We start from the raw sequence: 27,643 nt of genomic DNA, 5'->3' as shown, positions 1-27,643 counted from the left end.
AGGGAGGCCTGGTGTGCTGCAGTCCTTGGGGTCACAAAGAGTCAGACAGGACTGAGTGACTGAACTGAACTGAACTGAATAATTGTAACTAATATTGTTGATATGTAGCACAAGATAAGCTGTTAGCATGTTTTTTCCACAGATGGTACATAGCACTATTTGTTGATGAATCTTTCCTTTTCCCATTACAATCACAGTGATTCTAGCCTCTATTATATTATTGTATACTTATTTTAGTGATTTCAGCCTCTATTATATCCTATTATATCCTTGTACACTTTGAAACCTGTTTCTGTTTCTTGCACTGATTTGTCAATGTATTTACAGGTATATACCACATTGTTTCACAATTGTAGCTTTATAACACTTAAGAATAACATTTAGGAAGAATTTGCATATAGGAAACACAATTTTTAAAAAAATTGTCATGATTATTTTACATATCATAAGTATTGTATTATCTAAAAATGATGTTACTGGGGTGCTAGGAGTGGGAATGGCAGAGTGAGAACTCATTAGTGAATAAAATCCAGATTATTTGCTTGCTCATATTTTCAGACATGGTCACAAGTAACAATTATTTGTTAAGTGGAAGTGATACAGTGACTACTTACGGTATGTAAATATTCGTATGTAGCAGTCTTTAACATCTGATGTGATGCAGAAGAAACCTTTGTAGACCTCAGGTTTTCCTAACAATCACTGCGAATCCTAATTATTCATGATTTTATTTATCATCTTTGTGTTTACCATTGCTGTGTTTATAATTTTTGTCAATACCTTACTGCAACTTAAAATACTAATGAAATTTTCTTTGTTTTGATTTCAGCAATAAATTTATTTGTAATAATACCACTAATTTTTTTTTAGTGTTTCACAATTATTATAACCATACATTTATAACAAGAATATCATTTTAATTTTCTACTATCAATGGAATGAGTAACTTTATGGTTTAACAATAAAAGTTTTGGTCCTGAAAACTAATTGTAAATGATACATAACAGAATATCTGTAAACATTTACACTGTTCTTTAAGAAATCGGGCCTTTTATTTCTATATTGATGGGACTTGGGTGCTCTGATAAAGTGATTGTTAGAATGTGAAAGGAAAAATGAAGACCTCCTCTAAATTGTAGGTAAACCAGTTAAATAGGCCATTAAACAGCATTTGCTAAGGATTATACATGCCTACTAAGTTGCTTTACTCATGTCCAACTCTTTGTGACTCTATGGATCATAGCTCGCCAGGCTACTCTGTCCATGGGATTCTCCAGGCAAGAATATTGGAGTGGGTTGCCATGTCCTCCTCCAGGGAGTCTTCCTGCTCCAGGGATTGAACCTATATTTCTTATGTCTCCTGCATTGGCAGGTGGGTTCTTTACCACTAGAGCTATCTGAGAAGCCCTCAAAGGACTGTATTCAATATAAAAGAGTACCACAGAGTTCCTAATTTCATTTTTTAATAATTCCCACTATAAAAATTAGAAGATATATAAAATACCTTCTAGAAATTCATAGAATTTAGAAGGACCTCTTTAAAGAAGTCTTGACCTCCATGTTTGAGAAGAATTCTGGAAAGACTTTGGGACACTTGATGGGTTTTTCAGAGCTGGATGAAAGGGCACTTCTATTGTCCTCTTTTAAGGAAGGCTTTCAAGCATAGATTAGAATATAATTCTGAGTACTCATTACTCTGTTCAAGGAATCAAGCTTTAGAAATATAATTGAGTCATATCTTTTTTTTTTTCCAATGAGAAATCTACCACTGAAACTACAGAGTTTGGATGTCCTAGAATTTCCTTTTCCAAAGTTCATTCCATCTAACATATTCCTTGGGCTTCTCTTTGCCATAAGGATGTCAAATGGATAAAGCTGGCGACATGCTCTAGGTGCAGGTGGCCTAAACCAAACACGGCTAGTAATCAGCAACTGTGGAAGGTAATTCTGAACAGTACAGCAAGATTGACAATAGTCTAATTCCTGGGAACCAATGAACCACTGTCCTGGGCATCTGCTCTCAAAACTCCTTGAGTTCTCTTCTTTCTGAGAAAAATACTTCTCTAAGGAAATGGCAGCCCACTCCAGTGTTCTTGCCTGGAGAATTCCGGGGACGGTGGAGCCTGGTGGGCTGCCGTCTAGGGGGTCGCACAGAGTCAGACACGACTGAAGCGACTTAGCAGCAGCAGCAGCAATCCCAACAAAAGAGCCACATTACCTGTCAACGCTTAGGGCGCAGAGATTAAGGACGGTGATCCCCACTGAGGACTTCTGCAAAAAGGGGAACAACTTGCAGAGGAAAACGCCAAAGTCATTTTGTTCAAAAGGCCAGCGCCCAGCCAGCAGCTGAAAAAAGGAAAGAGCATGTAAGATAAATGGCAGAGCCAGCATGGGACATTTGGACACACATTTCTAATCACAGTTCTAAACTTGTAAATTTTATCATTTATGACACTTTTCAGTTGGAGTGATAACAGGAGATTATTATCATCATTATCTTTTCATATTTTAATGCTTCAGCAAGTTTTTTTAACCCTGAAAGATGTGGAGAATGATAAATATAATAACAAGAGATAAATCTTTGCTCTTACAGGAAGTGGTCACGCGGCCTACTTTTCAGAGGAGCAAAACTTGGGGGTTTGGATGACAGTTTAACCAAGAAGCAGGAAGTCATCTTTGAGCAGTTCTTACAAAGTCATGAGTTAAATGAGTCATTTTCAACAAGTGGCATTGGGAGATTATATTCACTCCTGACAAGCAGCCAAAGCTCTGAATAAGATGTTATGGAGAATACTGGGAAAATGAAGTGGTTTAGGATATACTGGCTTTGCCAGCTGGCTAACACCTAAAATCACTTGAAACTCACCGTTTCCTCTGTGCTTAACAGGCTGCCTTGCCTCAGCAGGTATGACACCAGTGACCTATCTTTGTTTAGGCTCAGATTTCTCTCTTTATCACACAGGAAAATGTGGTTACTGGGACCTGTTTGTAGTGTTTGCAGGAATGTCTATTCTTCCAGGTTGACAATCTGAAATTTTTGAAATTCTAAGGAGAGGGTGATGACCCTCTAGTGGCTGTGATAAATAGCAAGAACACAAGTCCTCTGTGAGTTGCTGGTATTCTTATTCATCTACTTAGATGAATGGGCTAGAAGCATGGGCTTAAATAACAGTGCCGCTATGTAAATGGAGGGAGGAAGTCCCAACTGAATATATGATGCCTTTTCAAGAGCAAAAATGGCCTTGATTTCCTTTCTAATGTTTGCTTAGTGACTCAGAACTTAAACTTACTCTACTCAATAGGAAATAATACCATGCTAACCTGACAAAATTTCCTTTTTTTTCAAAGTACCCATTGCCATACTAACTCTAAGTTGACCTTCCAATGTTATTCTACCATGTCTAACATACCGAGGATTAATTTCATGGCTGGTGTGGTCATTAATATGAGTCCATGGAAAGAGGTTGGGAAACTCTTACCCCAGAAATACAAAATCAGAACATATGCATTTTGAAAATTTAATAACATAGGGCTCTCTATAATTATATTTTTTATGGCTAAGATCCTGTATGACTTTTAAACATATTTCCTCCCTCCCTTTTTTTGTATTGTTTTCTGAAAGGCCTTTTCCTTCAATCCAGTCCTGTCTCAGATATCTTTTCCCTCTCATTCTTACTGGTCTTGCTTGGTGTCTTCTTAGAATTTCCATATAAACTCTTGTCTAAGGACAACCAGTGAACTCTTTACAGAAGCAGTTCCCTAAACACTTTCAGTTCTCATGAAGCTAAAAAATAATTATACCATTGCTGATTGCTAGTTATTAATGCCTGATGCAAGTAAAGACACAAAACATTATTTCTGGAATGAATCACCCCCTAAAAAGAAGACCTGAAAATTACTTTTTATAGGATGAGAGTTTAGTATTTTGTTCCACAACAGTAATTCTCCACTAAAGGACTAGAGAGACATAATTTAAACATGTAGGAACTGTTATAGGATAAGGTTTGAAACAGTTGAACTGTTATGGTTGGATGGTTGGTTTATTCCTGGAGACAGAAAATCCTGAAATCCACGAGAACAAAATTTCCAATTCATACATCCAACAAGAAGAGAAAAGGATGTTTCTGGCTTTAACAAGGGAGACTCTGAAATCCTGTGAAAGTCTTAAGTAACAAGCGCTAAGGAAAATGATCTGGAAAACCCTATAGCGCATGGTTCCAGGCTCTTCCAATCTCAACTGAAAAAGATTTTGGGCTTCCCAGGTGGGGCTGATGGTAAAGAATCTGCCTGCCAATGAAGGTGACATAGGAGAGTTGGGTTTGATCCCTGGGTTGGGAAGATTCCCCAGGAGAAGGGAATGGCTACCCACTCCAGATTCTTGCCTGGAAAATTCTATGGGCTGAAGAGCCTGGAGGGCTACAGTCCATAGGGTTGTGAAGAGTCAGATACGACTGAGCACAACAATAACATGAGACAACAATGCTTACTTAAACTCTTAATTAGGGTTAGCAGTAAAGGAAGAGCTCAAGAGAGAGATATCAGTTCAGTTCAGTTCATTTCAGTCGCTCAGTCGTGTCCAACTCTTTGAGACCCCATGAACCGCAGCACACCAGGCCTCCCTGTCCATCACCAACTCCTGGAGTTTACTCAAACCCATGTCCATTGAGTCGGTGATGCCATCCAGCCATCTCATCCTCTGTCGTCCCTTCTCCTCCTGCCCCCAATGCCTCCCAGCATCAGGGTCTTTGCCAGTGAGTCAGTTCCTTGCACGAGGTGGCCAAAGTATTGGAGTTTCAGCTTCAGCATCAGTCCTTCCAGTGAACACCCAGGACTGATCTCCTTTAGGATGGACTGGTTGGATCTCCTTGCAGTCCAAGGGACTCTCAAGAGTCTTCTCCAACACCATGGAACTGTTATTGTTTAGTCGCTAACTTGTGTCCGGCTCTTCTGTGACCCTATGGACTGTAGTCCACCAGGCTCCTCTGTCCATGGGATTCTCCAGGCAAGAATATTAGAGTGGGTTGGCATGAGCTTACCTACTCAATCTCAAGTAGGATCTGCCTGTTAACCTCTTTCATGGAACCAATGTTGGAGTAAGTTTATACTCAAAGACCCCTTTCAGACAACTCTGCCTTAGCAGGAAAACATGTACAAAAGGAAGGCAAAGAGACATAGAGTGTAGCCCACCTATTTTTCTCTTATTTAGAGGAGTCATTTTGGAGCTTAAGAAAGGCTGCTGGAAATGCACGCTTTCTGTTATTTACTAGCATATAAAATGGAAAATACAGTATTTAAAATTGCAAAAGTTAAGCTGTATAAAAACTTATATAATGAAAAGGAAGTCACCCTTCTATTCAAGAACTCTAAATTCCCTGCCCAAAGGCAGTCACAGTTAATTATAAAGTGTGTTTTCTTCCAGAAAACTCCCTCTGTACATAAAAGCATATGCCATTTTTTAAAAAAGTGAGACCATATGGAAATAATACCTCTCAGCAGTCTTTTATGATCTTTTTTTTCCTAGAGCAGATTTCTGAGAACTGGTTCTATTACCTAATTAAAAGGTTTTGATTTTTAAAAGCACGTTGAGGAAAACAATTTAGACTCATTGGAAAAGACCCTGATGCTGGGAAAGACTGAGGGCAGGAGGAGAAGGGGACAACAGAGGATGACATGGTTGGATGGCATCACCGACTCAATGGATGTGGGTTTGGATGGATTCCTGGAGTTGGTGATGGACAGGGAGGCCTGGTGTGCTGCGGTTCATGGGGTCGCAAAGAGTCAGACACGACTGAGCGGTTGAACTAAACTGAACTGAGGAAAAGATAAAGAACTGTTTAGCATAAACAGACCATGGTAAAAGAACTAGTTGATTTCATGACCATTAACAAGTTATTAAAAATATAATGAAAGAGAAACCAAACCAGTCTGACAAACTAACAAGTCTGATTGGTGCAAGGGTTAATCTGGCACCTTGGAGCAGTCACAGCTTATTTTTGCCACAAAAGAGTGTGCTTTTATGTAACCCTCATATTTATAGCTTCCAAGAGCATCACACGGTAACTAGTACCCTGTAGGTGCTGAACCAATGAATGAATTTCGATTCACTAATTCAGGAAAATACTTTTACATTTTGAAATCTGATAGTACCAATTTTCCTCAGAAAATACAATCATCTTATAGTTTACTATTTGAAAGTTGTCTAACTGTATCCGGAAGTAGTATTTCCATCTTTATGTGGAAACAAACAATGCACCATTTCAACTAGTTGTTGGAGGAGGTGGGAGATGAGAGCTCTGCTGAAAAGTCCACAGTGGAGAGGAGCTGCCAGACTCTGTGGCGACCCCTCTCTTTGTGCCAAGACTGTCCAACTGGATGAGAGGCTCAGAGAAGCAGCTGAGATGACGCCTGTCCCGTGGCCCGATCGAGGGCTCAAGTGGACTGCAGAGGAACACTCCAGGGCAGCAAAGGGCCGTCTGCTGAGTGTGGATTTTGTTTTAGGACCCCTGCTGTGGTTCTAGTTCAGGGGAATTTTCTTCAGTCAAAAAGTAGTTGAAGTCCCGATCTCCACCTGAAAATTAAAGCATTACTAGACAGCCCAACGAGTGTGGAAGTTCTGTGTTTGTGTGGCTGACTTGGATGGAGTCAAAATTAACATTATGAAATTGACAGGCTGCACAACATGGATGGAACTAGAGATTGTCATACCGAGTGAAAAAAGGGAGATGGAGAAGAACTATCACATGACACCCCTTATGTGCCAAATCTAAAAAGAAATGATACAAACGAATTTATTTACAAAACAGAAAGAGGCTCACAGACTTGGAAAATGATCACAGAGGAAGGATGGGGGAAGGGATAGTTAGGGAGTTTGGGACTGACAGGTACACACTGCTATATTTAAAATGGATAACCAGCAAGGACCTACTACATAGCACAGGGAAGTCTGCTCAATATTATGTGGCAGTCTGGATGGGAGGGGAGTCTGGAGGAGAATGGATACATGTATATTCATGTAAAGGATCCAACGGCTGAGTCCCTTTGCTGTCCACGTAAAACTATCATGACATTGCTAACTGGCTATATTCCAACATAAAATAAAAAGTTTAAAAAATAAACACAGTAGATTTTTTCCCTATTTTCCTCTATTTCCAGAGAAGTAATTTTTTCCCTTTATAAGTACTCTATGAATACTTAATATCTTCCATAACATATACCCACTTGAAATACAATGCCTGCATTAGAAATACACCAAAAAAGCAATTGACAGGTTGCATTTTTTTAACCCGTTGACACAGATTTACCTAACTACTTGTACCACATGATCCACTGATAAGCACCCCGTTTTTAGAATGAGTAGGTCCCAAAGCAGGTTGTCCAGCCACTACTACATTTAGTACAAAGCAATTTCTATGCGATTGTGACCTTTTAGATAAACACAGCATACCTCTTTATGTCAGTTTTCTGGAACATACCTGACAACCAGAAAGTAAGCAAAAATGTAAGGCGCCAAATGCTTGCTGTGAAACTTATGCCCTAAAGCTCTTGTCCTTTACTTATGGGCAGACTGCCTGAGTCTTCCACACAAGTTGATTTTACTTTTTATTTTACACACAGTTTTATTGTTCTATTATTCATCACTGCACATACAAAGCTACTTATTAATACGAGCCCTCCTGAGGAGTGGTTCTTAGTCTTGGCTGTACATCAGAATGACTGAAGGAGCTTTTAAAAATCCCAGTGTCCAGGCTATGCCCTTAGACAACTGCTCTTCATCCTGGGGTGACCTTGTCCTTCAGGGCACATTTGGCAACATCTTGTGACATTTTTGGTTTTTACGGCTTGTTGGGAGGCTATTAACATCTGGGGGGCAGAGGCCAAGGACACCGATAAACACCCAATGCACAGGCCAGGCACTCCAATGAACAATTATCTAGCCCAAAATGTCTATAGTGCTTAGGTTGAAAATCCTGTCCTAGGCCAATGAAATCAGAATCTCTGGCGTATTCAGTCACTTCAGTCGTGTACGACTCTTTGCGATCCCATGGGCCGTAACCCATCAGGCCCCTCTGTCCATGGGATTCTCCAGGCAAGAATCCTGGGGCGGGCTGCTGAGCCCTTCTCCAGGGGGATCTCCCCACTCAGGGATTGAACTCGCTTATCCTGCATTGCAGGTGAATTCTTTACTGCTGAGCCACTGGAGAAGCCCCATAGTCTCTTGAGTTGGGACACAAGGCCAGCAGTTTTCCTTTTTTTTCAAATGGAACTTGCTTTTACGTGATGAAGACATGCACTTGAGTGTGGGTGGTCAGGAGTTCTCATTTGTGTTTTGACATCCCAAAATAATGAATTAATGAACATGATAAACTGTTATTGCTGGCAATGGCTTTACCCCAAGTGGCCAAGCGGCACTGTCTGACTCACGACTCTGAGTCCTTGGTGGGTCCCCCCAAACCTCGCCCCAAACCTCAGTGACCTCCCCCTCTTCCATCATACTTTCTGCTTTCTCTCCTCCATGTTCAGGAGTTTTGAAAGCTTCTAGGTGGTTCCAATGCAGAGCCCAGGTTGAGACTCACTGCTTTAGTGTACTTGTTCTCAAGTTTTGGCTGCCATCAGAATCATCCGGAGGGCCGGAACTTCACATACTGAATGTACACTGCACAGATGTTAGTTATTCTGAACTGCTATAGTTTGTAATTATAAACTGAAACATACCAATTATTCATGACCATGAAGAAAAGGATAATAAAAATGAATTTATCCCCCCTTTTAAAACCCGTTCCAGATGTTAATGCCACTATTTGGATATTATCTTTGTTATTGTCATGACATCTTATTAATGGGATAAGTAAAACCAGGGGTGCCTTCTTCTTTGTGCTAATTTCCCTTCCATCCCATCCAGGGAGGCTGACAGCTTCTCCTCCTTCCCTTCATCCCACTCCACCCATCCTAGAGAGGAATGAGGGATTTATGAGTACAGTTGGTAATAGCTGGAAACCTCAAAGTAAATAAAATGTTTTCTTCCCCTCAACGTGGATTACGCAGGTCACTTGAAGTTGGACATGGTGAACCAGGTATAGTCTTTAAAAAGTGGGGTTCTGAGGTTTTTTTCTTTCTGGGAGAGGGGCTGGGAGGTATTCTAGAAGCCTGTACATCATCGAACCAGCAGTAAAGATGTTCTACATTTTCTGACACTACAGACTGGCATGGTAATAAAGCCTGTGATGCCCAGGCCTTTCATCAGAACATGTTTTCGGGCTGTTGCAAACCTCAGATTGGTTGTAATAAAATAAATCACTTTGCGTGACTGAGAATGAATTTTGCTTCCCTGAGGCTTTAATTGCTTCAGGATTGAGGCAGAATTTTCACAGAAGTCAAATGAAACAAAATCAAACCAATAAGGCAAAACCAATGGCTTCTGCCCTACTCCTACGATTTTTCCTTTGACAGGGTTCTCATACCTCCTGGCCAGCCCTAGAATTTGGACAGCATGACAGATGCAGAGCAGAAACTCCATAGATGTTCCCGAATCTGGTGCTGGGTGCTCTCTGTGATGAGGGCCGGGGGTGGGGGGTAAGGGGGAACGGAGAAGCACTCCTTTGAATGAGAGCAAGCGGCTTAGCGTTATAAAGAGTGTGAGCCCTGAAGCTTAACTTCCTGGGTTGGACCAAATTCCAGCTCTTCTATATTCCAGATCATGTGGCCTTGGCGCGCTGGTTAACCTCACTGCTTCACAGTTTCCTCCTCTAGAAAATGGAAACGGTGCTGGCAGCTACCTTGCCAGTTTACTGTGGGTGACAGAAGAGACCATCCAGAGAAAGTGCTTAGCAGAAGCAAGTATCTGGCAATGGGAGCTATTTGCACAGCCTACCTTTATCAGTCTCTGTGTCTGCTTTTTCCAGTGAGATTGTGGAGGAGGGGCATCCAGGTCACCGGGTGCTGGGTGGTGGCAGACCCCATGGGCACAAAAGGTCCCACAGACCAGGAGTTGTGGTTTACCCAGAAGATGAACAGATGCGATGGTCCCTAAGGAAGCTGCAAGCAGCATCCTGGAGGAGCTCAGCAGATGAAGGCCTTGACCTACGTGACTCACGTGACAGAAGTGTTTCTCAGTGAAAACCAGAGATGAAAGAGAACATACGCCATAAATGGTTGATGTGGGTGTGAAATGAACCTGGGCAGGGCCTGACTCATTGAGGATCGTAAATGGGAGTTCCTGTGAGACAAGGATTTTGAGGAACTGCTCCAGCTACTCTGCACTTAGATTAGAAACTTGAAGCTGTTGCTACTACCTGCTATCCATCTATTTAACGACTCAATATTCAGCGTTTTGGTTCTGGCTGAGGTCTTCACTTTTTAGAATCTGAAATACATAGATGTTAATAACCAGGTGAAGGAGAGAATGAAAAAGAGGAAAAAATACCTTTAAAACCAAATTCCAAACCCAGGAAGGGTATTTCATTAGAGGAAAGATGGTTCACCCAAGATATGGGCTTAGTACGTCCAAGAATCTCAGTCATCCAAGAGTTTCATTCTCAGAGGCTGGGGATGAAAAGAAATCTCTCTCTTTGATAACTCTGCTATAAGGATGCCAATCTAGAATCAATAGACTTCAGACTTCCACTTTTTCAGTATACCTAAAACCAAAAGGTCATTGGGTGGAGAAGAATTAAACTTCTCTAAAAGAGAAAAGTGAGAAGTACTCAATATCAAGATTGTACAGTTTACTGTCAGTACTTTACAATTTAATTCATAATGGAGAGAAGCTTTACATTGGAAAGAATGAAGCCAACTTTTCCTGAATGGAGAAAAGATAGTTAATTATAGAAAATAATTGCTCTGACCTGGACACACAGTAAGACTCAAAACTTATTGAAAAAATGTTATTGTTTATCTTAAGCATTCTCTGTGGTAGTACATGCTAGTACTTACTTAAAAGAAACATGAAGGTGAAAATGAAGCAGAACCAAACAAAATGAAATAACCGGCAGAGATTTCTACACGTAGATTTAGGTAGTAGTCCCAAAAAACTTATCAGGAAGGTGGTAGTAAGTAGAAAAAAGCAAAAACCAATGGAATATTTTAGAGCATGCAGCATAGTGAATGATGTAATGTGTAAAATCTTAAGAACTGGGGTTAGTTCTTCATTGTAAAGTATGTCATGTGTTCACAATTATCCTGTGTCGATGGAAACGATGACCCAACTAAGATATGGAATGTGGTGTGAAGAAAATGATACCATATGTGTCTTCTGGAGAAAAAAGAATATGGTTGATGCTAAAGCTGGTGTATTACAGTAAACAAGGTTGACGTTATTTTGAATACTTAGTAACAGAAATTCATTGGGAAATAAGACTTCACAATTTGCAATAGCTGAGGCATGAAGTGAATTAGGAAGACATGTTCAAGATGTCTTAGTTACCAGTCATGTAATAATGCTTCCCTTAAGAAGGACATGCATCGTCACCCACTAAAGTATTAGAAGAGGGAAAGATGGACCATACTTCAGGGAAGGAGAAATTCTGGCTTCCAGCTCTAGCACTGTCGAAAGTCTTTCGGCTTTGACTTCCTCCTCTGCCATATGACCTTGTTTTGGCCCAATATTTCTTATCTCTAAATTCTCTGCTAGCTCTTAAATTGCATGATTTAAAAAAAAAATCACAACTCCAACCTGTAACTGGTTTCTTTGAAATTATTTTCAGCTCCATTTATCCCTAACCTAGTCTAACCTGCAGTTCATGGGGTCACAAAGAGTCGGACACGACTGAGCGACTGAACTGAACTGAACTGGAGTCTAACCTCAATCCCTCCCTTCACTTTATTTATTTATATATACATATTTATTTATTTATGGTTGCACCATGCAGCATGTGGGATCTAGTCCCCCAACCAGGGGTCAAGCCTGTGCTTCTTGCAGTGGAAACATGGATTTTTAATTTCTCCCTTAATTTTATATGGTTCATTTGGTTTTCCCAGTTTCTCTTTTATTCTTCCCAACCATGAATATTTTAGTCCTTTTTGCCTTTTCCTTTAGTTCTTTTTGCTTTTTTTGGTCCTTTTTCTACCCCAAAGGATGAAGGATGTCAGATATTATGGAATCCCATAGATGAAGCCCTGAGACTATTTATTTACCTTGACTATATAAATAGTATTTTATTCCTCTCCAGGGAGAAGTTAAAATACATGGAAAATTTGCCAAGTGAATATAATAGGCACCATACTGTAAAGTGTAGGAAAAAATAGTAGGTAAATGGCTATTTTAAGCTTCTAGTCAAGGGCTTGTTATAAATCATAGCGTAAAATTAAGGATTTAAAAAAACCTTGAAAATTAGTTTGATCCTACTTTGTCTTTTTTCCAGACATTTAGAAATGAGACAATATTAAACTGTATGAGTCAAGAATAATAGAGTTTAACCTAGTTTTATTTCTGTCTTGATATGTGACACATTCTATATTTCCACCAAAAGCATTTTGTTTATTTTTAGTGCTACCTAGAACAGAAAACATACAAATTTGGGGTCTAATGTAATTAGCCTACAGTGACGGTGGGTTTCCTTTCATAGACACTTGAGTACTGAGAGAGGCTTGTGCTATTTTCTTGATATTTAGGGCCAAAGTTCTATTTCCTTTTAATCTCTCTTAAAAGACTTGGCACATTTTTGTAGCAATTGTCTAGGGATATTGACTCATGAAAATCAGCCACTTAAGAAAATGTTATTACAAGTTTGGTAAATGATATATATCTTAGATCTGCAAAACAATAGCATTTTAGAATCAGACAGGTGCTTAGAGATCATCTAGATCAGTGGTTCTCTAAGTGCTGTCCTTGGAGCCCTGGAGATTCCCTTTCAAGGTTCAGGCGAACCTTCCAGAGCATTTGCAAGATCATGAAAACACTGAGACGACTGCCTTTTCCACCGGTTGACTTTGCACTGTTGGTGCAAAAGTGACAGTGGGTAAAACTGTTGGTGCCTTAGCATGTATTAAGCAGTGGCACCAAACTGTTCTAACACTAGTTGCATTCTTAGCCATCACACACTACCAAGGAAAAAATCTGATGCTGCAAGAGCAATGGTGAAGACTCCAGCAAGGTCCTAGGCCACAACAGCAATTAGACAAATATTTGTTGCATTTATATAAAAAACCAATTTATTTTTCTAGAAAGGAAAAATACAAAAATGAAATTGAGACAATTCCACTCAAAATTGCATCAAAAAAGAATAAAATACTTAGAATATAAGGAACAAATTTAACTAAAGAAGTATAAGACGTGTATGCTGAAAGCTGCCAAATACTAGACAAATCAAAGATCTAAATAAAGGCTTATTGGATTGGAAGGATCAGCATTGTTAAGATGGCAATATTCTCTAAATTCATCCAAAGAGTCAGTACAATCCCTATGTAAATTCAAAGAAATTAGCAAGTTGATCTTAAAATCTGTATAGAAATGTAAAGGACCTAGAATAGCCAAAAATTTTTGGCTATTTTTGGAGAAAAAGAAAGAACAAAGTAGGACTTATAGTACCTGTTTAAAAACTTACTGTAAACTACAGTAATCAAGACAGGATGGCACAACAGTAGACACACAGGTCACTGGACTAAGAAAGAAAAGACAAATAAGCCCTTATATTTATTATCAATTGAATTTTAACAGAGGTGCCAAGGTAATTCAGTAAGGAAAGGACAGTCTTGTAAGCAAATGGCATTGGAACAACTGCATATGCCTATGTAAAAAATGAACTTAGATGCTTACCTTATACATGGCATAGACATTCTTTGTGATTATGGATCTAAATTAAGGGCTAAAATTGTAATATTGTTAGAAAAAAATTAAAAGATTTTTTTGTGATCTGGGCTGAGGCAAAGATTTCATAGATATGACTCCAGACATGTGATCCACAGAGGAAACATTTGATAAATTGGATTTAATAAAAATTTAAAAATTTTGCTCTTCAAAAGCTACATTTATAAAATGAAAAGAAAAGCCACAGAGTGGGAAAATATTTGCAAATCATATATCTGATGAAGGACTTCTGTCCAGGATAAATATTATTTATTAAAATATAAATACTATATATAATTTAATCTATGATGTTTCATATAAACAACATTTTGTCCATTGTCAGGCATGTGTGTGATAAATCAACTTCACTCTATTGAAAAAGAAGCAAAACAACAATAACATGAAAACTCCTACAGTTAAAAAAGATAAAGAACACCTACAATTTAAAAAAGTCATAATTAAAATGAGTAAAAGGCCTAAATAGATATTTCACCAAAGTAGAAATACAAATAGCTAGGTACATGAAAATAAAAAATGCTCAACATCATTCATCATTAAAGGAAATGTACATGAAAGCCACAGTGAGATACCACTACACATCATTAGGATGGGTTATATAATAAGAAAGACTGACAGTGATAAATGTTGGTGAGGATGTGGAGAAATTGGAACCCTCGTATAATGCTGGTGGGAATGTAAATTGGTACAACCATTTTTTACATTGATGTGATCCAGTGATATTCAGATGTCTCCATTGCTACTCATGTGTTAGTATTCATGCAATTTTATCACAGGTATAGTTTTGTGTGTTGACCTCCAATCAAGATATGGAGCAAATTCGAGACCATAAGGATCCCTGATAATGACCTCATAAGTGTGATTATAAAAATCACACTTCTTTGCCCTTTCTCTTGAACTCCCTCATCCCCGGCAACCATTAACTTGCCCTCCATCTCAATAACTCTGTTAGTTCAAGATTAATGGAGTTAAATGCAATCATAGTATGTAATATTTTGAGGTTGGCTTTTTTTACTCACTCAGCATGATTCCCTTGAGATTTATCCAAGTTGCTGTGTGTCAATAGCTTGTTCTTTTTTTATCCCTGAGTCGTATTCTATGGAATGGATGTACCATAGTTTGCTTAATCACTTACCCATTGAAAAACATTTGGGTTGTTTTGGGGTTCAGGCTATTACAAATAAACCTACCATGAACACACCTGAACAAGTTTTTGCATGAACATAATCTTCATTTCTTTGGGATAAATGCCCAAGAGCAATTGCTGAGTCTTATGGTAATTGCATGGGCAGTTTTATAACAAGCTTTCAAACTCTTTCCTAGAGTGCTTCTACAATTTCTCATTCTCACCAACAAGGTATATGAATGATCCAATTTGTCCTCATCTTTGCTACTATTGAGGGTTTTCATTTTATGCATTCTATCAGGTGTGCAGTGATATCTCACTGTGGTTTCAATTTTGCATTTCCCTAATGGCTAATAATGTGAACATCTTTTCATGTCTTTACTGATCATCTTTGTATCCTCTTCAGTAAAACTTCTGTTCATTTTTTTTTTTTTTTTTGCCCATTTTCTGCCTGGAGTTTTAAAAAAATATTAATCTTTTAAAAATTATTTATGTATTTTGCTATGTTGGGTCTTGGTTGTGGTACATGGGTTTTCTCTAGGTGTGGTGCACAGGCTCAGTAATTGTGGCTCATGGGCTTAGTTTATCTGCTGCCTGTGGGATCTTAGTTCCCTGACCAGGGATTGAAGCCTCGTCCCCTGCTATTGGAAGGTAGATTCTTAACCACTGGATCACCAGGGAAGTCCCTGTTTGAAGGTTTTTTGTTGTTGTTGTTGAATTTAGATAGTTGTTAATAAATTCTAGAAACTACTCCTTTGATTAGACATGCTGATTGAAAATATTTTCTCCCAATCTGCAGTTTTATTTTTTCATCCTGTTGATGTTTTTTCCATCCTCTTAAGAAGTTCTTTTGCTGAGTAAACGTTTTAAATTTTGATGGGGCCTTACTTATCTGTTTTCTAGATGGTGCTTTTGGTGTCAAGTGTAAGAACTCATTGCTGTGCATGCTTAGTCGCTGAGTTGTGTCCGACTCTTTGTGACCTTGTGGACTGTAGCCCACCAGGCTCCTCTGTCCATGGGATTTTTTTCAGGTGAGAATACTGGAGTGGGTTGAAGGGGATCTTCCTTGCCAACCGCTCCCCCTTTTGGTTCTCATTTCTCCTGAGTCTCCTGCATTGCAGGCAGATTCTTTACCCACTCAGCCACCTAGGAAGCCCCAAATGACAGATGTTAAGTCCTAAAGCACCTACTTCTCTCCAGTTTCTAGCTAAGAAATAACACTTTATTAGACATGTTCAGTTCTAGTACCAGCTTTTTCTTCTGGGCCATTTCCACAAAGCAAATATTTATCACTTCATCAGAGTTCATCACAGTTACTGCAAACAAGTAAAAAATTTCAAAACCACCGTAGAGGTAGACTTGGGCCCATCAGCTGAGAGACTGCCTATATTCTATCGCCTGCAAGCAGGGCCAGTTTGGATTACTGTCTGTAAAATTATAAATAGCTCCAAGTTCTGGTTCACATAGTTGGAACTACAAGCGTTGACTCCTCACATTCTGAGAGTCTAGGCTCCCTCCCTCTCTTCCTTCACGTCCCCCCTTTCGAAAACATATCTGAAAGTTTTCAGTGTGACTGCTGAATTATACAGGGGCTGAAAGTGGGGTCTCAAGGATGAATCTCCATCACCCAACTCTGTCTTCTTCCCCCCATCCCCTGTAGCTCCCCCTTCCTTCCCCAATAATTTTTAAAAGTTGTATACAGATAATACCTGTGCCACAAAATCACATACATACATACATAGTTTTAAAAAAGAAGGAACATGGAGTAGGTCTTATATGCTTCCCCACCTCCCCCTTTGTCTGTGACAAGGCCTTTCTGTCCATTGTTGTTGTTTAGTCACCGAGTCGTGTCTGACTGTCTGTGACCCCATGGACTGCAGCACGCCAGGCCTCCCTGTCCCTCACCATCTCCTGAAGTTTTCCGAAGTTCATGTTCATTGCATGAGTGATACCATCCAGCCATCTCATCCTCTGATGCTCTCTTCTCCTTCTGCCCTCAAATCTTTCCCAGCATCAGGGACTTCTCCAATGAGTCAGCTATTTGCATCAGATGACCAAAAAACTGGAGTTTCAACTTCAGCATCAATCCTTCCAGTAAGTATTCAAGGTTGATTTCCCTAAGGATGGACTGGTTTCATCTCCTTGCAGTCCAAGAAACTCTCAGGAGTCTTCTCTAGCACCACAGTTTGAAAGCATTAATTCTTCCGCACTCTGCCTTCTTTACGGTCCAGTTCTCAAAACTGTATGTGACCACTGGGAAGACCATACCCTTGACTACATGAACTTTTGTTGGAGGAGTAATGTCTCTGCTTTTCAACACATTGTCTAGGTTTGTCATAGCTTTCCTGCCAAGAAGCAAACATCTGATTTCATGGCTGCAGTCACCATCTGTGGTGATTTTAGAGCCCAAGAAGAGGCAATCTGTCAGTACTTCCACCTTCTCCCTCTATTTGCCAAGAAGTAGTGGGGCCAGATGCCATAATCTTAGTTTTTTTTAATATTTAGTTCTAAGCCAGCTCTTTCACTCTCCTCCTTCACCCTCACCAAGCAGCTCTTTAGTTCCTCTTTGCTTTCTGCCATAGAGTGGTATCATCGCGTGTCTGAGGTTGTTGATGTTCCTCCAGCCTATCTTGATTCCAGCTTGTAACTCACCCAGCCCGGCATTTCTCATGATGGGCTCGGTGTGTAGCTTAAGGAAACAGGGTGATAGCAGACAGCCTGTCACACTCCTTTCTCCATCTTGAACCAATCAATTGTTCCAAACAGGGTTCTGACTGTTGCTTCTTGATCGGCATACAGGTTTCTCAGGAGACAGATAAGATGGTCTGGTATTCCCATCTCTTTAAGAGCTTCCCCAGTTTATTATAATCCACACAGTCAAAGGCTTTGGCACGGCTGATGAAACAGACGTAGAGATGTTTCTCTGGAATTCCCTTGCTTGATCTATGATCCAGCGACTGTTGGCAATTTGATCTCTGGTTTCTCTTTTTTTCAACACAGCTTGAACATCTGGACGTTCTTGGTTCTCATAATGCTGAAGCCTAGCATGTAAGACTTTAAGCATGACCTTACTAGCATGGGAGTGCAACTGTCTGATGGTTAGCACATTCGTTAGTACTGTTCTTCTTGGGAATTGGGATGTTGACCTTTTCCAGTCCTGTGGCCACTGCTGAGTCTTCCAGATTTGCTAACATATTGAATGCAACACGTTGATGGCATCATCTCTTTGGATTTGGAATAGTTATACTGGAATAGTTCTGTCCATTATCAATAAATATTCCTTGAATTTTATAGCCCAGAGATAAAAATTCATCTATGCTTAATTATGACCACAAAGTTTAATTGGTCTATCAAAGAAATATAAAATGCAGTGATTTTTCAGATCAAATAACTTCAAGTATGTAAAGCTTTTATCTTTAAGATCTCTGGAGAGTACCTCTCTTTTTTTCTTCTGTGTGAAATTTCCCTGAAATAAATGGAAACTTCGTCTTTGTTTTGTTCTTTTTCTTTTTAACTGCAGCATGAATTGCTGCTTGAAGATTAAGCCTCCTGGCTCAGAGCTGCTACTGATTGCTTGAAAGACAATGGAATGAATGTCTCTAAGTGTGTGACAAAGAATTGAAAACTTCTTCAATTTTGATAGAAAACATACAGTTTTGTCCAACAGGTTTGATGGATACCCAGTTGCTAAGACCTTCCAGGAAACCAGGTTTGGAAGTTTGCTAACATAAATGGGGAAGGCAGAAGGAAGGTAATAGCCCTGGGTTGTTCGACTGATTTATGTCAGCAGTCACCTCAGGAACAGGCTGACTATGTGTCACTGTGCTTAACGGGATTCCATGAGATGGCCGATCTTTATTTCTTCATACGGAGATAATGACTTGAAGGGACTTCCCTGGTTGTCCAGTGGTTAAGATTTCACCTTCTAATGCAAGAGGTGTGGGTTCAATCCCTGGCCAGGGAGCTAAAATCCCATGTGCCTCGTGGTCAAAAAATAAAAACATAAAACAGAAGCAATACTGTAACAAATTCAATCAAGACTTTAAAAGTGGTCCACATCAAGAAAAAAATCTTGAAAAAAGATAATTACATGAAAGGTCAGTGATTTATTTACGATCAGTCACAAAACTATTTTAGAAAAGAAACATACTTTGATCTCTTGGGATTATGCTATCTACTATTTTGGTGGTTGTGGGCATAAGTCACTTAAGAACAGTGAAGGTTATGAAGGCTTACTCATATTTTGAGGTTCAGATCTTGAGCTCTGACCTGCTTTGGGACAAAATGGAGGAGGATGAGAGACACAGATGAAAGGCAGGGCCAGGGCAGTTGGTGAGATGCTGCAGGGGTTGATAAACTTTTTCTGTAAATGGTTAGACAGTAAATATTTTAGTCTTTGCAGATCCTCTGGTATCTGTCGAAACCATTTATGTAAGCAATGGGTATGGCTGTGTTCCAATAAAAGTTCATTTACAAAAACAGGCTTTGGGCCAGATTTGGTTCATGGCTGCAGTTTGCCCATCTCTGGGTCAGAGAATCAGACAGGATTAAGCTGAAGTGGTGAGCACTCACTGCTTGCAGATTAGGTACTGGAATATCACCTTAGTGCTTCCAGACTCCCTGTGGATTTACTTTCCTCCTTTATGGTAATTCAGGAGCTGGAGGCAATTTTAAGGTTACTCCATAAAACTATTTCCTCAGAACAAAAAGCAGGAAAAGTCTCAACTAATCATCTACCTTTAAAGTTAAAGGCATGATCATAAGACTGCAAAACCCAGTGTTCATGCAATTCTGAATACCTTCTTGGGAGGATGTATTAAGTGCCATGTAAGACCACTGCTGTGTTCCATTTAAAATCTAGTCATTGGTTTTGATAAATAAAATTTCTCTCTAGGGATATTGCAATGCAAATTTGGGTGTTGACACTAGGAAGATTTTCTTTTATTAATAGATCTGTCTTCATATGCTACAATTTGGTGAATTTCTATAACAACCCTCTCACCAATCTTGTCTTAGAATAGTGTAGTAACCCGATTACAACTAAACCTCCAAGTTTTACCAAGCAACTGGCATACCCCAAATATGTCATTTAACAAAAATAACCTCAGAGAGATCGTCTGGAAAATTTCATCAATCCAACTTAAACTCTCATAACATTTACTGTCTGAAATCAGTGCTTTTTAATCTGTGTTTCATGGGGCGTTGTAAAGTTTTAAAATAAATGACCATTAACTGTAGCATTAATGGAAAAGGCTGAAACCTAATTTTATCTTTGTGTCTCTGGGGAGTAATTTGATTAACTTTGGTATAGCTGTACATAGTACTTTAGGAGAAGGAGAAATGACAGTCTCTCTGTTTTTAAAGAAAATGTTAGTAGGTGTTTTACATTCAAAATGTAATTTTTTTTTTCAGTAAAATTGTGTCCGGTGATCCTCCAAATTTTAACAAAACAGTGGAATATAAAATCCCCCTGGCAGTCAGGCTAATTTGATGGAATATATGTTTGTATCCTCAACATGGAATGCCAGCCACTCAAAGGCATGTCTGTCCCAGATTTCTTTGTGCTTTCTATAGACACTTAGTAAATGTGTGAATTGATTTGGGGATTATCCAATATGAAGGCAGATAGTGGATTTGCCTGAAATGCCAAGAAGAATTATAAAGAACAAAGTTCAGACATAAGCCACACAAGTCTTTAAAGTGTTTAGAGAAGAATTCTGCCTAGGAAATTCGGCCTAGTTCCCTGTGCCTGCCCTGGTGGCGCTCTAAAATTCTGATCAAAATATAAAAGGATTATGCTCAAGATTTATATTTAAAGCATATTTAGCATACAGATACATATGTTGATGTTTAATTATATACATTTGTATGTAAATGTTGTCTTTATATCTATGCATATATTTCAGCAATATATATGCACACACTATTCATATGAGCTCAAAATTGGAAGCTATTCAAATGCCTACTTAAGTAGAATGAATAAATAAATTGTGATATATCCAGACAGCGAAGTGCTATACAATAACGAGAATGAATGAGCTACAGCTAAACCCACCAGCATGGGGTACTCTCACAAATATCATGCTGATCAACGGAAGTCAGGCAGAAAAGGATATTTACCGTATAGTTCCATTTATATAAAACACAAAAGTAGGAAAACAAATTCATGCTGTTAGAAGTCAGGAAAGTGGTTGCCTTGGGAGTTTGGACAGTTATTTGACCGAGGGACTTCTGGGTGCACTCGTGTTCTAATTCTTGACCCTGGGTACACAGGATCAAGTTCACTTGGTAAAAATTCACAGAGCTGACATTTACGTGCATTTTTTTTCCTGTATGTATGTTATACTTCAATAAAATGTCAAAAAATTTACAAAGTATTATGGCTCTTAAATGATATAACACTACCTTAATTTTCATAGGTTTAGCTTTTATAAGAACATCAAATTTGTGGAAACAAAGGAAATAGGCAGAGACCCCCAGCATTTGTGACACATATCACACAAAAGGCAGATTCTGGAGTCTTCTAGACATTTCTGTTTTGTGAAACTAAGTTAAAAGTTCACATGTTCTTTTTAAGGCAGACATTCTATAGAATTGCTTTATGTGACATAAAACTCATGCGGGATTGGGGCACAGTAGTACATTATTCAATATTTGGCAAAGACATATGTGCCACTACTTTTTATATTTTGAAATGAATGATTCTGGATATTTTGGACGTGCTCAGTATTTTTAGCTTTACTGGTTGCTTTTAAAGTTAGGGATATTAGAGATGATCATACTAAGTCAAGTAAGCCAGACAAAGATAAATACCATATGCTATCACTTACATGTGGAATCCAAAAAAATGATACAAGTGAACTTATTTACAAAACAAAAATAGACAACAAATTTATGGTTACCATAGGGAAGCAGGGGGAGTTGTAAATTAGGAGTTTGGGGTTAAAATATATACATCACTATATATGAAACAGATAACCAACAAAGACCTACTGTATAGCACAGGAAACTATACTTAATATCTTATAATAACCTATAATGGAAGAGAATGTGAAAAGGAACTGAATCACTTTGCTGTAACCTGAATATTGTAAGTCAACTATATTTCAATAAAAATTAAAAAAACAAATTTAGGGATATTAATAAAGTTCCTATTCAAATAGCTTCAGACTTAATGAGACCATTTCATTAAATTTCATATGTAAATTTTTAAAAGTTGAGAATTTCTAGCTTATCCTTATTTTATATTGAAGCAAAGTCGATTTACAATATCATATTAGTTTCAGATGTACAGCATAGTGATTCAGTGTTTTTATAGATTATACTCCACTAAAGTTACTACAAAATAGTGGCTATAATTCAAGGTGCTATACAATATATACTTGTTGTTTATTTTATATATAGTAGTTTGTATCTCTCTTAATCTCCTACACTAACTCCCCTAAACCAATGGTAACCACTAGTTTGTTTTCTATATCTATGAGCCTTTTTCTGTTTTGCGATACATATCCATTTGCTTTATTTTTTAGATTCCTCAAATAAATTATATCATAAAGGACTTGCCTTTCTCTCTCTGACTTACTTCATCAAGCATAATATTCTTTAGGTCCATCATGTTGCTGCAAATGGCAGAATTTCATTATTTATGGCTGAGTAATATTCCATTGTATGAATATACCACATCTTCTTCATACATTCATCTACTTCCACATATTGGCTATTGTAAACAATGCTGCTATGAACAATGGGGTTGCATGTATCTTTTCAAATTAGTATTTTAATTTTTTCCTAGGTATATACCCAAGAATGCATCATTTGATATTTCTCATTTTAGTTTTTTGAGGAAATTTCACACCGCTTTCCACAGTGGCTACACCAATTCACATTCCCACCAACAGTGTACAAGCATTCCCTTTCTTCCATATCCTTGCCAACGTATGTTATCTGTCGACTTTTTGATGATAGCTATTCTGACAGGTGTGGGGTGATATCTCATTATTATTTTGATTTGCAGTTTTCTAATAATTAGTCAAGCTCTTGTTTTATGTGCCTGTTAGCCACATGTACGCTGTCTTTGGAAAAATGTATATCCAGGTCTTTGGCCATGTTTCGATCGGGTTGCTTAATTTTCTTTGATGTTGATTCTTCAAGCTGTTTATTTTGAATATTAAGTCCTGTTAGTCATATCATTTGCGATAATTTTTTCCTATTTTGTAGGTCGTCTTTTTGGTTTGTTGATGGTTTCCTTTGCTATGTAAAAGCTTTTAAATTCATTTAGGTCTCATTTATTCATCTTTGCTTTTATTTCTTTTGCCTTATGAGACAGATCCAAAAACATATTGTTATGATTTTTGTTAAAGAGTGTTCTATGTTCTCTTCTGGTAATTTTATGGTTTCTGGTCTTACATTTAGGTCTTTAATCCATTTTGAGTGTTTTTTTTTTTTTTTCTTTTTTGTATATGGTATATGGAAATGTAGCGATCCAGTTCTCAGCACTACTTATTGAAGAGAGTGTTTTATCTCCACTGTATATTCTTGCCTTCTTTGTTGCAGATTAATTGACCATAGGTGCATGGGTATGTTTCTAGTATCCCTATTCTGTTCCATTGATCAATGATGTGGCTGGTTTTGTGCCAGGACCTTGTATTCTGTTTACTGTAGGTTTATATATAGCCTGTGTGGTAGTTTGAACATTCTTTGGCTTTGCCTTTCCTTGGGATTGGAAAGAAAACTGACCTTTTCCAGTCCTGTGGCCACTGCTGAGTCTTCCAAATTTGCTGGCATATTGAGTGCAGCACTTTCACACCATCATCTTTTAGGATTTCAAATAGCTCAACTGGAATTCCATCACTTCCACTAGCTTTGTTTGTAGTGATGCTTCCTAAGGCCCACTTGACTTCACATTCCAGGATGTCTGGCTCTAGGTGAGTGACCACACCATTGTGATTATCTGGGTTGTGAAGATCTTTTTTGAACAGTTCTTCTGTGTGTTCTTGCCACGTCTTCTTAATATCTTCTGCTTCTGTTAGGTCCATACCATTTCTGTCCTTTATTGTGCCCATCTTTGCATGAAATGTTCCCTTGGTATCTCTAATTTTCTTGAAGAGATCTCCAGTCTTTCCCACTCTATTGTTTTCCTCTATTTCTTGGCATTGATCACCAAGGGAGGCTTCCTTGTCTTTCCTTGCTATTCTTTGAAAGTCTGCATTCAAATGCTTAAAATTTTCCAAGTAATGCTCACAATTCTCCAAGCCAGGCTTCAACAGTATGTGAACCGTGAACTTCCAGATGTTCAAGCTGGATTTAGAAAAGGCAGAGGAACCAGAGATCAAATTGCCGACATCCACTGAATCATTGAAAAAGTTCACTTAAAATTCAACATTCAAGAAACTAAGATCATGGCATCTGCTCCCATCACTTCATGGCAAATAGATGGAGAAACAATGGAAACAGTGAGAGACTTTATTTTGGGGGGCTCCAAAATCACTGCAGATGGTGATTGCAGCCATAAAATTAAAAGACGGTTGCTCCTTGGAAGAAAAGTTATGAGCAACCTAGACAGCATATTAAAAAGCAGAAATATTACTTTGCCAGCAAAGGTTCATCTAGTCAAAGCTATGGTTTTTCTAGTAGTCATGTATGGATGTGAGAGTTGTACTGTAAAGAAAGCTGAGTGCTGAAGAATTGTTACTTTTAAACTGTGGTGTTGGAGAAAACTCTGCAAGGAGATCCAACCAGTCCATCCTAAAGGAAATCAGTCCTGAATATTCATTGGAAGGATTGATGTTGAAGCTGAAACTCCAATACTTTGGGCACCTGATGTGAAGAACTGACTCATTTGAAAAGACCCTGATGCTGGGAACGATTGAAGGTGGGAGGAGAAGGGGACAACAGAAGATGAGACGGTTGGATGGCATCACTGACTTGATAGATATGAGTTTGAGTAAACTCCAGGAGTTGGTGATGGACAGGGAGGTCTGGTGTGCTGCAGTCCATGGGTGGCAAAGAGTCGGACACGAATGAGCAACTGAACTGAACTGATAGTATAGTCTGCAGTTAGGAAGGGTGATACTTCCAGTTTTGCTAAGATGGCTTTGGCAATTTGGGTTTCTGTGGTTCCATATAAATTTTAGAATTATTTGTTTAGTTCTGTGAAAAATGTCATGGGTATTTTGATAAGAATTACACTAAATGTGGAGATTGTTTTTTGTAGTATGGCCATTTAAACAATATTAATTCTTCCAATACAGGAGCATGAAGTATCTTCACATTTCTTTGTATCATCTTCAATTTCCTTCATCAGTGTTTTGCAGTTTTCAGAGTATAGGTCTTTTACCCGCTTGGTTAAGTTTATTCCTAGGCATTTTATTTCTAGTTTCTTTTAAAATATAATTTGAGACATGTCCCCAAATGTCATTCATTATTCTTTCACATTCCCCGTTTAATTCCTATGCATTTGGTAAACTCCTGGGGAGGAAGGTCTAGAAATGCAACATTTAGTTTTATCAATAAAATCAGGTGTTCACATCCCACCTGGAACTGTGGGATAGCCATAGACACTCATGTTTCTATCTCATGCCTACAAATTGCCTAGCCTTTCCTGTAATAACTGGATGAGACATCAGTTTGGCAAAAAATGTTCCTCTGAGCAGATATATATGTCAAAGCAATCAGATCATCAAAGGACTTAACCTTTTTCTTCTCTCTCTCTCTTTTTTTTTTTTTTACAGTTTATTTACTTTTATTTTCTGGCTTCCTTCTGTCAGTTGATCTCACCAACATGACAATGAGTATAGAATATAAAAATCTGTTTACCAGATGTTCCAATGCAATCTGTAAGACTTACAACACAAATGCTATTCTGGAGAGCAATCTCTGTTGCGTATACATCCTTCCTTTGTAGTGTGTGACTTCTGTCCTAAATAAACAACTAGAGAAATATTGGATTTAGTACAGGAAAGAAAGGGGGATGACTATTTTTGAACACAGTCTTTGAAAATTTATTTCTGTACTAGGGCTGACATCTGGATGACTATCAAGTTTGCCTTATGAGGCATATGGAAGAGAAGCAGTGTGGCGGCTTAGCTAACAGCATGGCCTCTGGGATCAGACTGGATCCTGATCTTGGCTCTGCAACTTGCTGACTGTGTGACCTTGAGAACATTCTTTAAACGCTGTGCCTCAGTTTCTTCACTTTCAGGCAATAGCAGTGCAATAAGTTTGCTGTGAGGATCCAGTGAGTTAGCTTGGTACAGGGTAAACACTAATTAAGCTTTAGGGGGCAGTATTCTCATGCTATAAATTGGTATGGTGGTGCTGGTTTAGTTGCTCAGTCGTGTCCAACTCTGCGAACTGTGGACTGTGACCCACCAGACTCCTCTGTCCATGGGATTTTCCAGACAAGAATACTGGAGCAGGTTGCCATTTTCTTCTCCAGGGGATCTTCCCTGACCCAGGGGTCAAACCCACCTCTCTGGCATCGCAGGCAGCTTCTTTGCTGACTGGACCACCAGGGGAGCCCTATAGACTGGTACACAGGGTGTATTTTCAGTGTATATTTTTCCTTCATCGATTTAGGAAATGCTTCTCAACCCAGTAGCCAGCAAGTTCTTGTTAAAATGTAAAATAGATCATGTCACTCATCTGTTCATAATCTTCTAAAAGTTTCCAATCTCACTCACAGAAAGAGGCTAAAGGTTTTTTAAAGATGTATGGGTAGGGTGACTAGGCTTCCTGCTTTCCTCAGGACAGTCTTGGTTTATGCGTGTTGTCCAGATGCAATTATTGATAGTGTCTCCTTTTACTCTCAAAGCATCTTGGCTTGGACAATAAGTTAAATTGTCATCTATTGCTAGGCTCTATGTTATCTGCTTCCCCTACCCCAGTATTTCTGTGACATCATGTGTTCCTATTCTCTCCCTTCCAATCAACCACCATGGCTTTCTTGCTGCTCCATTAACCCTCTGGGCACATTCTTGCCCCAGGGCCTTTGCACTTGCCATTTCCACTGACTGGATGCACTTTCTTTAGATAGTGGCGTGGTTTGCTCTTTTAAGTTTTAGTTTTTATTCAACATTGCCTTCTACTGAGTTCTTCTTTACCCGTTCCTCCCCCTTCTTTTATTCCTCTTTCCTGTTTTGCTTTTCTCCTTAGCTGTTATTTCACATACTTAGCTTGATCATTGTCTTGTTCTTGCACTAAAATGTAAACTCCTTGAGGACAAGGATTGTTTTTGTTCACTGCTATTTCCCCAATAACTGACATATAGGAGGAGCTCAATAAAATTTATGAATGAATAAATAAAGAATATTTAGAGAAAAGAGATCTGATGTAACTGAGTAACCAATGGCCAACAGTTGCCCACCTCCATTACTTTCTAGTACAAAACTCAATCTAAAATTATGTTTAAGTGCTATAAGAAGCATGATTTGAGTAGCTTCAGCTGTCTATCCCATTTGCCAAGTTAGTCATGATGGCAAATGATGCTGATGAAACTTTTAGAGAAGTTTGAATTCTAAATTCTCTAAATTTTAGAGAAATTAATAAATTTGCACGTTCACAAAAATAATACTAAATCTGAGGGCACACTTGATTTTTGCTTCTTGAGTTCAGGAACATGAAGACTTCAAACCTCCCAAATTTAAATAAACATTTTAGAGCATGTGGTTTTGTAAAAATTTTGATGCTCAAATTTGAAAATAAGGCTATCAAATATTAAC

General features: G+C 38.6%; 1 protein-coding gene across 1 annotated transcript in view; it reads right to left on the bottom strand.

Moving 5' to 3' along the window:
* EDNRA (endothelin receptor type A) overlaps positions 1-27,643 on the bottom strand; it is a 74,575-nt gene that overhangs the window by 32,123 nt on the left and 14,809 nt on the right. The window contains exon 3 of the mRNA XM_065904558.1: positions 2,219-2,346. Within this exon, the coding sequence (XP_065760630.1) occupies positions 2,219-2,346 (128 nt within the window). The remainder of the gene's footprint in view (positions 1-2,218; positions 2,347-27,643) is intronic.

This window comes from Muntiacus reevesi, chromosome 13 (genome assembly GCF_963930625.1).
Source record: "Muntiacus reevesi chromosome 13, mMunRee1.1, whole genome shotgun sequence".
Classification (NCBI taxonomy): Eukaryota; Metazoa; Chordata; class Mammalia; order Artiodactyla; family Cervidae; genus Muntiacus; species Muntiacus reevesi.
The sequence above is the reverse complement of the archived record's forward strand: the minus strand, read 5'-3'. Positions and strand labels throughout refer to the sequence as shown.